Here is a 12,697-nt window from a genome sequence, read left to right on the forward strand (position 1 = left end):
TGGCAGATTAAAAAGTTCCAAGGGAAGTCTCCAGGACCCAGATCCAACCTGGTGGCTCTTCCATTTCCCACATTATCCTTGCAGCCACTTCCTCCCATCCCTGCGCCAAGATCCCCGCCTTCTGCCTACAAAGTCCACAGCTTTGCTGCAGTAAAGAAGAGCTGAAATCCAAATCTTTCAAAAGAAGCTATAGAAAACACACTAAATACAGCCACCCAGAGTGGCTGGGAAAACACAGCCAGATGGGTGGGGTATAAATAATAAAATTGTTGTTGTTGTTGTTGTTGTTGTTGTTGTTGTTTGAAATGCATTCCTATGGAGCCAACTAGAAAATGCACACAAGTAGATTTTTTCCACACACTTCAGATTCAGTAGGAATTGAATAGAATATTGGGGGGGGGGGGGTAAGCCCCACCCCACATAATTGATCACAAGACATGAAGCACAAACAGTGCCGACTTTGGGGGACTTATTGGAGGAGGTGAAGGGATCTTGGTCCCTAGGAATTGGTTCCTATAATAAGAACTATTTAGGATCTTGCAAATCTGGAATTTGTAGGTTGGGGTTCATGCTACCAATGACACCAACAGTTCTCTTCCCTCCCCCCACACACACGTGTAGAAAAACAACTCAGTGTAGGAGGTCTTGCTCAGAAATTGACCAAAAGGAAAATATTTAAGTGCTCTCTTCCCCGGTGCCAGTTCTCCTATCAAATCTGCACTTCTGCCATGTGTCATCAGTCCCTAACCTGTGTTAATTTTCAATTTCGGATATATCCTGTGCATGAAACTAGATGTGATGTTTGATGCAGGTCTCCCATTTCCTGGAACATTTAGTCAATACATCCTATTAGGTAGAGTGAGGCAGCTGCCTCAAGCAGCAAATGAAGAATGGTAGCGAGAGGTTGAAGAACATGTCACATGATCTGCCTGTGTCCACCTAAGCTAGTCAGCTACCCTTGAGTGACTGGATTACACTGTCCAGTCCAGTGATGATGAAAACCTCAGCTGCCAGTCCAGTCAGCTTCTATATGTGGAATGGAGAAGGGTAGACATTTGTCCTTCAACTACAGCAGCAAAATGTATTGGGTCACCTCTGGTCACCATCACTGGGTGGCTGCTATTGGCAGGGGCAAAAAACTTTGGGAAGTGTCACAGGTAAATCTGGGGGAAAACAAGGTGGAGAATATTACACAGGGCTGCTCTTTTCAGCTACCACAGATCCTAAGGGCCAAATCCATTTGTACATATCATCTCAAATGAGTGAAAATGTCATGATATTCCCGGGGAGTCTTGCCATCCCAGGAAGATCAATGGCAGAATGCAAACATATAAGTTAAGGGAGTCAACAAACCTTTAATTCCTCCTGGATTTTCTCCTCCATCATTTTGGCTGCTTTGCGATCTTCTGTCTCTATCTTCCACTTCTCTGCCACTATTCGAGCTTTCTCCTTCGCCATAGCATCTCGAAACTTCTTTGTGATTTCCGCTTCTTTTTGCTTCCTTTAAAAAAGAGGAGCAGGTAGGCATGTAAAAAAAAGTAAACACAGCAAAGAGGACTGTGACTCCTTAAAAGCTCACATGTTTATTTTGAGGTATACCAGGGATTAGGAAACACATACTTGATGGGCCAGATCTTTACCTCCCCACCCACCAGCCAAAGTTGGCCTGCAGGATGGACAGAGATAAAAACCAAGCAAGATTGAATTACACACTCATGAACTGATGTGCAGGGAGTTCCTTCCTCCCCTCTATACCCATATATATACCTGCCAACCAAGGATAAAATTTCACTCCCAATAGGTTGCCTGTGGTGTGATGAGAGTGGGGGCAGGATCTCAGACTGTAATTCACAGCAAGATCTCACTGAGAATGGTAATTATTGGCATTCTTTCAATCAACCACCCTACTGTCTGAGAGACAAAACCTCAGAACTGAAGACTAAAGCTCCATGGATTCTGATGATTCCCAACAACAATGGAAACACAGAGGTCCATGTGTTTGCAAGCTCTTCATCCATATAGAGGTCTTTGTGGGTATCAAAGATCATGGAAAAAAACTGGAAAAGATTCCTGATTAAAGCAAGAGACATAATATTCTTAAGATTTTTTTAAAAACTTAAATGCAAATTGATTAGGTTTTATGGCTTTGTTTGTTGGTTGGGTTTTTGTTTTTGTTTAGAACTAATGTCATAGCTGACCTAACCAAAGTGGGTTATTTATAACAAAAGCAAAGATGGATATACTTGATATTTTAGATTAAAAATTGAAAACGGTTTTGAAATGAAAGCATTGTCCTATACTTTGAGGAGACAGTGTTCTAGAAATGTGAGCCTCCTTATCCAACATCACTGACATGAGTAACTTTGGTTTTGCAAAATGCTCACCATAATTCTTCTGCTTCCTTCTGGGCTTGTTGTCTGGCTCTTTCTGCAATAAGTTCTTCTGTAAGCTGCTCATAAGGCTTGTCTCCAGGAGCTTCTCCCATAATCCAAACCCAGACCTCGCCATCAGTCCCACAGAGCCACTGCACTCGTTTGTCATTACCTGCAACAGCCATCAAAATACACAACAAAAAAAGGCTTTGTTACAAGGGAATGATGTTCTCAAGAGTCAATAACACACAGTCGGCACAAGGATCAAAATACAAATCATGGGCCTAAGCACATGAGCTGTTTCACAGAAGTGAAGCCAACCTTAATATGTTACACCAACCCTGTGCTTATTTGTGGCAACACTCTGAGTGAACATCAGGACCAGCAACTAACCTCCTGGGAGCTAAGCTGCAGGCTTCAATTTCTGAGCCATCACTTCTCTTTTGGTAAAAAAAAAAGAAAGAAAAGAAAGAAAGTGGCAGACTCCCATCAGCTTCACCAGTTTGTTTTACTCACCTCCTTGCCTTTCCCTGCTCCCATATAAACTTCCTTTTTCTGCTATTGCACTTGGTTTTGTGCAACAAGCAGTTCATTGCTGACTTCATAATGCTGGCTGTTGATCACTCGAGATGACATCACAATACATCACTGGAGGTCAAAAATACAATCTTTTGAAGTGTGAAATCTTTCTGAAAATGCAGAACTGTGTGAAGGAGGCTACCCATAACCTTTTCCCGAGTCTGTTACAACAAGATGTATGCCCAGGCTACCCAGGAAGAACAAGACACACCAAACCTATCAAACAGAATTGTGTTAGGATTGAAAATTATGTTTTGAGTTCCTGAGCAAGAATCATGTGAAATGAATATAGATATACAATATAAACCTCAAATGATCCCAGAGGTTCCCACAGCTCTGGTCATTAACATTATGGAGTCAATCTTGTCTGAAAAACATACTTAGGCCTCTTACATGGAAACTGCTTCCTTGCCAAGATATGTGCAGAAATTGATTTTATTTAGAGAGCGTGAGACAATGGCACTGCACATGTGTAATGGCACACTTTCCTAAGTAAGTGCGGCACAAGTTCTATTTTGATGGAAACAGCAAGGTTAAAAGTTGCAGCCCTATGAAGTGAAAATGTCACCAGCAGCCACTGAATGGTCAGAACTGAATGAAAAAAAGAAAAATCAGAGCCTGGAAAAATTAAACAGAAATCTCATAAAAAGCAGGGTGGCCGGCGGGTGGGGGGGAGTTGATAGCAGTTCCTACTTTGAAGAAACAGAACAGCTACCAAATCAAAAAGTTAATATAATTGTATAAATAAAACATGAAGGGATGTTTCCATACATATACAAAAAAGGCAGTGAAGAGAGAGAAAGAAAAAAGTTGTTCAATTTAAGTCAAGCCAGAGAAAAATGATAAAAGTCCCAAAGCAGTTCGACTGAAAATAATGTTTAGGTGTGGGGGAAGAAATGTGTGTGAGAGGGAGGGGAATCATGGGGAAATATTGTCTAATAACGGTTTGAAACCGTATCAATAACTAGGGCAGGGGTCTGCAACCTTTAAGATAAAAAGAGCCACTTGGACCCGTTTCCAAAGAAAAAACAAACTGGGAACCACAAATTCGTCATTATAAAAATAACTTTTTTGTCACTTTTTTTATTATTTATTTGTTTGACCCCTCAGAATTACTCCTCCTCATAGAAATAAACGTTAAATTAACAAGTTACCTTTTTGTGTGTGTGTGTTCTTCACTCCCCTTCAAAACAGTGACCAGCGTACATGCCCCCTTTCAATGCAGTGACCAGCGTACATGCCCCTTACAATGTAGCGGGCGGGCGGGCGGGAAGGTGACGTCGGGACGGTGTGTGACTAGCGCATGCACCGCCCCCATGCGACGTCACAGCCAGTACAGCACCCGCCACAGTGGGGAGTGTCGGGGCGCACAATGCGCCTCCTCCCCTCGCTAATATCCGCCCTGGAGCCGCGGCAAAGGTGTAAAAGAGCCACATGCGGCTCCGGAGCCACGGGTTGCAGACCCCTGAACTAGGGGCATGCAATGCCCACAAAAATTGATTTGTGTTTGTATTTGTAGATCAGGGTGCTTGAGACAGTTTGAGAGCTGTCTGGTGCCTTCCTGTTTGGGACCAAATTAGATCTGTTTAAAACAAAACTCTCCCCGCCCACATTCACTTATAATGGGGAATCAAAAACAAACGACTAAAACTCCCCCCCCTACACACACACTTTTTCACAGAAGTGAATGAAAATCGCAGGCATACAAGCCCCTCCAGAGAGGATTAAGCCTGCCAAATCATAGGCAGACAAATTCCAGGAGTTTTGTGCAAGAAACCTTTGGAGTTTGATCTTTAATTGTTATTATTTTTGATACCTGTATCTTGTTTTTTGCCAGAAATGGAGGCATGATCAGCCCTGTTGAAAAGATGAAGCCTGCCAAATTTCAGAATTATAAGTGCAGTGATTCTTCTTCAAGGACATACTTTTTTTGGGAGGGGGGTCACAATAGAAATCATAGGGTGACCAGGATACCGAAGTAATTAGTATAGATCCCAAAGAAATTCTGAAGTGGGGAAAATATTACCCACCTACCTGGCACCCAGACAAGACCCTGTTACCACAAAGTTTGTTGGTACGGTGGGCCCCCTGGGATTTTGGGGGATATAGCCACTTCTCCCAGGGAGAGAGACATGAAAGGGTGATGGTAGGAAAAAACAGAATAGATCAGTGTGAAAAACAAACACTTTTTAATATTTTGCTCAACATCTCTCCCACAAATTACCGTGGTTCGAGTGCCATGGGATAATTAACTGTGATTAAAGCCTAGGCAAAAGATTCCCTGCATCTTTCCACCACTTAAGTTCAGGATGTTTTGCTATCAGCTTCATTTTGCTTTTACTGTACAGTGGTACCTCAGGTTACATACGCTTCAGGTTACATACGCTTCAGGTTACAGACTCCGTTAACCCAGAAATAGTACCTCGGATTAAGAACTTTGCTTCAGGATGAGAACAGAAATCGTGCTCTGGTGGCATGGTGGCAGCAGGAGGCCCCATTACCTAAAGTGGTGTTTCAGGTTAAGAACAGTTTCAGGTTAAGAACGGACCTCCGGAACGAATTAAGTACATAACCCGAGGTACCACTGTATTTCATTTTATTGTAACGCAGTGGTAGCTTTGAAAATGCTGGGGTGAGTGAGGGAACCTGACTTCACAGCGTAACTTGGGGCTTTAGGGAGACCCTTATCTGACTCAAAAAATCTTGTTAAACAGCGTGTTCCAACTCAGGCATGTGGAAACCTCGTCCATATCACTCCTATCTGCCTCATAATTCAGGAAGTAAATGAAGTTCACACACACCCCACCCCTACCAGGAACCAAGTAGAGGGGTTCATACAGTAAAGTGACAAGAAGCTGAAGCAGTATAAATATAACATCAAAAAAAATGGGAGAAATTCACAAGTCAGCAAAGTATAAACAAAGTTGTTTATGTGTCTCCCTAAAGGCAGGAACAATAGGGCAAAAGCAGTGATAACAGTGCACTTTTTTGTGGAAACCAATTTTAAAACTCCACATGGACATGTAGTATAATGTTTTCATATACAGGAAACAGTATGTCATAACAACAAACCTGTATCCCGAAGAATAGCTTGTGAGGGGTTTTAGATATATTAGAACCAAGTGATTTAAGAATGCAACGAGCAGAAAATCAAGAACTGTTTTCACCTTGCTCATCAAACGAATGAATTCAGATGCATTTATTTGTGTGAGAATGTTGCATTTAGACCTAGAATAATTAAAGTAATCCCAGGAATATTCCATCAGCCATGAAGCGAGGAGGCATAACAACACTCCTCAAACTGGAAAAGGTTTTTGAAGCGTAGGCTTGTACACAGGCAATAGGGAAGCATTATTGCACATACCCTACAACTAGGGCTTTTTTTCAGCCAGAACTTGCAGGAACTCGGTTCCGGCACGTCTCAGGTGGGCACCATTGCCATTAAAAGAGAACAAGGGGGGTGTCTATGGTGTGTTCTGGCACCTCTTTTTCTAGGAAAAAATAGCGCTGCCTACAACCTAATACATTTTCACCCACATAAACGCTGGCGTGTGTTCAAATGCTGCTTTTCATGAAACAAAATTTTGAAGAAGTACAAGGCATATGATTGTGCAAATCTAGCACATTTGGAAGACAGTGTCCAACACTATGATGAATCAACAACATACATTTATGCTAGATATATATTGGGCCTAATGAAGTTATGTGGTACTTTTTAAAAATAGAAACATTTATAACCCACCTTTTGGTCCCAGTTGGAATAGATTCCAATAATTTAAAATTAGAATAAAAAATTTTGATGGAGCAGATTGAGGTACTTTCATATATCCCTGCATCATGCGCACCAATAAAAGACAGAAGGAATCTGAAACATGGGACAATTACATTTAAAGTAAGGTGAACTTTAATGCTTGGTCATGTTCTCTAGGATCCTGAATTCAGCAACACAGTCAAGATGATGGTAGGTAAGCAGTATATAAATTATTTAAAATAATAAATAAAACAGACTGTCATGAGCTGCAGTTGACTTGTTTTATGAACAAATGCTGAGGTAAAATTATCCTGATGTACCTCTGGAAAATGGCTGTTTTGCATCGGCACACATCAACAGCAAGACTCCTATCAAATAAGAGTTTGTGGACGTTTTATTCTCATTATTCACTACTGTGATGTGAATGATGGATGGTAGGAGGCAACACTTCAATTCGCAGTTCATTCTCTTGTGTTAATGGACACTATGTAAAACATTGCTTATGGCTAAGCAAGGTCTTTAGTCTCTCCTACTCCCCATTACTATAGCTGATGAGTGGACAGCAACTAGAGTGGTACCACGGGTTAAGAACTTAATTCGTTCTGGAGGTCCGTTCTTAACCTGAAACTGATCTTATCCTGAGGTACCACTTTAGCTAAAGGGGCCTCCTGCTACCTCCACACAATTTCTGTTCTCATCCTGAAGCAAAGTTCTTAACCCGAGGTACTATTTCTGGGTTAGCGGAGTCTGTAACCTGAAGCGTCTGTAACCCAAAGTACCACTGTATCAACAAACCAGTGGTTTTCAACCAGTGTGCCGTGGCACCCTGGGGTGCCTTGAATGATCGTCTGGGGTGCTGCAGGCAACACTGGCCTCTGTCCCTCTTTCCTTCCCTCCCTCCTCTGATGCCCTCTTGCATCTCTGCCTCCCAAAGGCTTGCACAGCTGTTTGTTGCAGCAGCCCTGGCTACAAGCTCAGCAGGAGAATGGTATGTCTGGGGCTGGTCAGGGGGTCCTTTCTAAGCCCCTGTGGAGCAGTGTGTGAAGGCACCTCTCTTTGGGGCAGGGGAGCAGGTCAGAGAGCAGGGGTGCCAGCAGTGGTTGCCCAGAGGACTCCCAAGAAGAAGGGAGACGAGGCTGAGGGAACACCCCACAAGGGAGGGTGTTTGAAAAGGGGTGAGAGACTGCCAGCTCTGCAAGCAAGGGTTGACATAACTGGGCTCCTGAGCCCCACAGGGGTGCCACAGAAAGGACGTAGTTGGTCAAGGGAGTCGTGGACCCAAAAAGGTTGAAAACCTCTGATGTGCCGCAAACCCTTAATTTTGATGGCTTCCTACATGAGAAATCAGTTTAGACTGGCAGAGTTGGATGTTTCTCAGCCACATACAGGGGCGGACCTACATTTTGGGGGCCTTGAAGCTTGAACTGTCATGGTGGCCCCTTTGCAACCAGCAACAAAGTCTGGGTAACCACTGTTATCTTCTTCAATGGCCCTGTTCCATGACAGATCACCACACCTTTACAACATTTGTGCTACTGACTCCCAAACTCTGGGACAGCTTTCTGTAAATCCAGGACTGTCCCTGGAAAATATGGACATGTGGAGGGTCTGAGCTTCATTAGTTTCATAGCAGATCTGCCCTTGCCCACTTGTATGCATGTGACTGCTGGCCTCCTGCAGAGCACTCTTCTGTACAGAGCATGAACATCCGGACTTAAATAGAGGTCTTTCTAACTGAGGACGTAGCACTGCAGCAAACACAAACTCAAGAACTGGAGCAGAAACAGTTTTCTTCCTTTGCCTTAGATCCAAGAACGGGCATCACTTTTATAAGCAGGAACATTTCTTTTCCACCCAGAGTGTCACTGTTCCCTGAATAGAAGAAGAGTTTGGATTTGATATCCCGCTTTATCACTACCCGAAAAAGTCTCAAAGCAGCTAACATTCTCCTTTCCCTTCCTCCCCCACAACAAACACTCTGTGAGGTGAGTGGGGCTGAGAGACTTCAGAGAAGTGTGACTAGCCCAAGGTCACCCAGCAGCTGCATGTGGAGGAGTGGAGACGCAAACCCGGTTCCCCAGATTACGAGTCTACCACTCTTAACCACTACACCACACAATGAAATTCAGGCTAGGAATCTCTCTAAAAACAAGTTAAGATAAATCTCAATAAATAGGTCATCTGGAGGCAGGCTGGTACCTTCCGATTGACTGAAAAATATCCTATTTCCCCTGATATTTGGAGCAGTGAGGGGCAGGACAGATAGTTAACAAGTCCATCTGAGGCTATTTTGGAGAGTTCACTCATCTCTGGCCCTTTGGCTTCACCTGCGCTAAGCAAACCAGCATCTCTAAGAATTGTTCGGATTACATCCTCAAGGCATATCATTCTAGTCTGCATCCGTCTGGTAAGTACACAGCACATTCTCTTTTTGCAGTGCCAGTGACTACAATGGCAGCCTTCCAGGAGGCAGGAGGCTGTGACTAATATAACATTGAAAATGTATACTCACTATTGCTCGTAAACACAAGCAGCGCTAGCACCAGAACCATAATATTTGCTTGTCCTTTTCCAGTGCCTTCTATGACAGATAAATAGAAACCACTTCTGGCTGAACTTCACAGCAATGAACTCGGGAAACAAGGCCTTAGAGAGCAATACGGAGCTTAGGACTCTGGCCTATAAGAATCATTAGTCTCCAATGAACTGCACTGCCAGTCTAATATATGCCATGGTCTGGAGTGGCTGTTCCCAGCCTCGTGCTCGCAAAAGGCCAACAAAACTAAAAGAAAAAAGAAGTTTCAGAACATTAAGAGGGGAGGGGAAGCAGAGGAAGAACCTTCCACAATACACCAGGCAGTAAGAATTTTATGAAGAAGACCCTCTGACCTGCAAAACTATGAACTAAATAAAAAACCATTTCATGACAATAATGCTTGCCTGCAGCATCATTCATGGGGAGTGCTACCCCCCCAAAAAAAAAACTAAGTTAGCATCCCCATTTATGGCCCCCTGTGATTAATTGAAGGTACTTTTCACACTTTCTCAGAATTTTCATTATCACGATCTACTCACTTCTATCCATCGGTGACAGAAAAGGGGGAGGGAAGAGAGCTTTGGAATGGAAGGGATCTGAGAGTCTCCCTTCCGAGCCACTGACATGTTGCTCTCCCCCTTCCTTTTGTGAGGGAAGATCAGCGTACGTGCCAACTTTTTCCATCCCAAATCCAGGACACCCAAACCCCCATCAGGTCTGCTTGTCTGATCAGCAATCTGAGGGCTCATCCATAATTGCCCTTGTCCTTGGAAAAAAGCAGGTGTCAGAGCAGTTTTCCCCTTGTCCCACACTTTCTAGCATGGGTAAGAGCAGTTTTGACCTTGCCTTGCTGCTTTCCCCCAGAAAACCCACTCTTTAACTATAAATTGGAGCAAACATCAATCCAGAGAAAACCCAATCAATGTTTTGCTCCAGTTCAATGGTAAAGAGTGGGTTTCCTCAATGGAGCAATGGCAAGTCTGAATAAACCTTCAGAGTCCCTTGGTACCTAAGAACCTGGCTCCAAGATTCCCTGTGATAACCTGTAATACAGTTTTGGGGGTCCATCGATAATGGCTACCAGAATTAAGATGCCGCATACCAATATTATATTCACCCATTTTTAACAAACCTAAGAACATATGTAAGAAAATCTGTCTCCAGCCCCAGCAGAAGTCAGGCAGGTACAGAAAGATCTGCATTTCTCATTTGAGGCCTCAAGTCATTTGCATTCATGCTGCTAATTAAAAGCCATTTAAAATAACTGGGGCTGCAGTTGATGGGATATTGCTAGAATCAGCTCATTGCATGCAGGCTCATTTATCATTGTTTTTAGCAATTATGGCATCCTTGACAATTCCCCATTGTTTGCCATCTCCACAGCCTTTTGAAATTGATTCATTTTTGTGTGGAAAGTCCATTGCAAACCCAATTGGATATCAAATCTCAGAGAAATACCATTAGTTAGACAAGGGTTGCAGCACACTCAGCCAAACGAAATATTCAGGTACTTCAGTCACTCTATTGTGTGGCAGATTAATTGCTAATTAAATTATCGTTTTAGTGGATCATTGCCTTGGAACCTTAGTAACATTAAGGTACTTCCAAATCCTGCTTGCTGCTGACTACAATTTCCTGTTTAATCTCTTTGTTTCTATCACATGTTCCTCACAACTAAAGCTCCCTAGATGCAGTAAACTAGTATTAACAGAAACTGGACTGCACTAAACTTGTCTTCCTAAGGTCCTGGTTTGTTTCATGTGGAGGGTTGGTTAATATGGGAGAGAATTTAAAAATATAAGACAAACAACCTGCTGTGGCACAGTCCTGATTTCTACCATTTTGTCATGTGTGGTGCTTTTGGCAGTTCATCCACAGCTATGGCTCTCCCCATCCTGAACTCTCATTCAGAAACACAGGATTCTATTTTGGCTGCCATGGCAACCAAGGTTCTTAACAAGCTGGAGGCCCATTGGGTGGTTGGAAGGACCATCAGTGGTTGGCTATACCTGGCTACATCCCTTTCCAGCTGGCTTTGACCCAGTTTTCTTTACCTCTCACTGTCCATTTGGACTCTGTCCACTGCTTCCTCTGCAGTTGAAGCTCAGATTCCCTGCTTCCTTTGCCTCCTCCTCATACTGTTCAACTGTAGTCCACCTCTGTGGCCATGCTGGAAGAAAAGAGCTGACTTTGTGACATCAGCTGCCACTGAACCAATCTCCTCTGCAATTTAGATTTGAACTGACAGTGGAGATTTGTGCAGTAGCTGCTGATGTCACAAAGACCCTTAGCTACTCCCTGCTAAAGCAAGAGGAAGCAGTCCTGTCCCAGTGTAGAGTCCCTTGTGAGAAGAAGCAGTTGGGGTCCTCCTAAGAGAAATATAGTAAGTTCCTCAAATAAAGCTTAGCACTTTCCTCCTCCTCCTTAGCTACCAAAAGAATTCAGGAGGGAAGCTTGAGACACGCAATTGCAGAGATGTGGGACACGCATCATCTGTTTAAAATAACGCATTTTCATCACTTTCCTTAAGTCAAAGCGTTATTTGGCTATTGTATGTTTATTTGAGCTGCTTGTTTATTGAACCCTTAGGTCATGCATCCCCAGGGCTCAGGACAGGTTATTTGAAACAAACAAATCACCTGACCTTACATTTAGAAAGTTGTGTTCTCATCCTTGCTGCTTAAAAGATTTCATACTTATTTGTTTCCTTTCTGCTATATTCTGCTGCAGCTGTTCTGCACATTTCAAATATGCTCCATCAGCATTCAGTGATCCACCATAGACCTAATCATTCTTCTTTGTAGTTTTTGAGACAAGCTTTTGAAAGGCTTGTTTTCTCTCCCTCCCTCCCTCCTTCTCTCCCACCACGTATTTTGAAGCCTGGTGCATCCTAATGTACTGAATGGTTTAGCACAGGGGATGGGCAATGAAATTAACTACCACTTACATTTTTTATCAATGCTCAATGTTGATGAATTGTCACACGTTCCGATATGGATTTGTCAAATCTGCAGGATAAATACTATTCAGTTTCATAATCAATGGGCTAATAATGCCCTTATAAAAGCTGCATTGGAGCACATGGTAAGAGCATATTTGAGCTCTTCATCCACTGTAGTGATCAGGTGGGATTGCTATGAGGAATTATAACAAATATAGAGTAAGCCATCTGTGTCAGCAATGAAAGCATTGCGTTGACTGGGTTTAAACTATTTTGATATGATTCTTGATCAATCTACACCCCCTGCATCCCTGTTCCATTTCTCTCTCCTCACGTGTCACGTACACAGCCCAGATGTCACCAGGCAGGCATCCTGGGCCATAAAGGTAGTGGGCAAGTTTCTTTGAAGTATTTTTCTAATATGTAATCTTAAAATGTTAATCTTGGAGCCAGGAAACAGATCTCACATGAAGGTGATAGTGATCCTGTCTTTCTGGCCATCCTTCTTATCATGTATA

At 43.0% G+C, this 12,697-nt stretch overlaps 1 protein-coding gene across 1 annotated transcript in view; it reads right to left on the reverse strand.

Annotated features, from left to right (window-relative positions):
* SH2D4B (SH2 domain containing 4B) overlaps window positions 1-12,697 on the reverse strand; it is an 83,450-nt gene that overhangs the window by 57,291 nt on the left and 13,462 nt on the right. Inside the window, exons 2-3 of the mRNA XM_028728446.2 lie at window positions 2,385-2,544; window positions 1,354-1,501 (exon numbers count right to left, since the gene is read on the reverse strand). Coding sequence (XP_028584279.2) covers window positions 1,354-1,501; window positions 2,385-2,544 — 308 coding nt within the window. The remainder of the gene's footprint in view (window positions 1-1,353; window positions 1,502-2,384; window positions 2,545-12,697) is intronic.

The sequence above is a fragment of the Podarcis muralis genome, chromosome 6 (genome assembly GCF_964188315.1).
Source record: "Podarcis muralis chromosome 6, rPodMur119.hap1.1, whole genome shotgun sequence".
Classification (NCBI taxonomy): Eukaryota; Metazoa; Chordata; class Lepidosauria; order Squamata; family Lacertidae; genus Podarcis; species Podarcis muralis.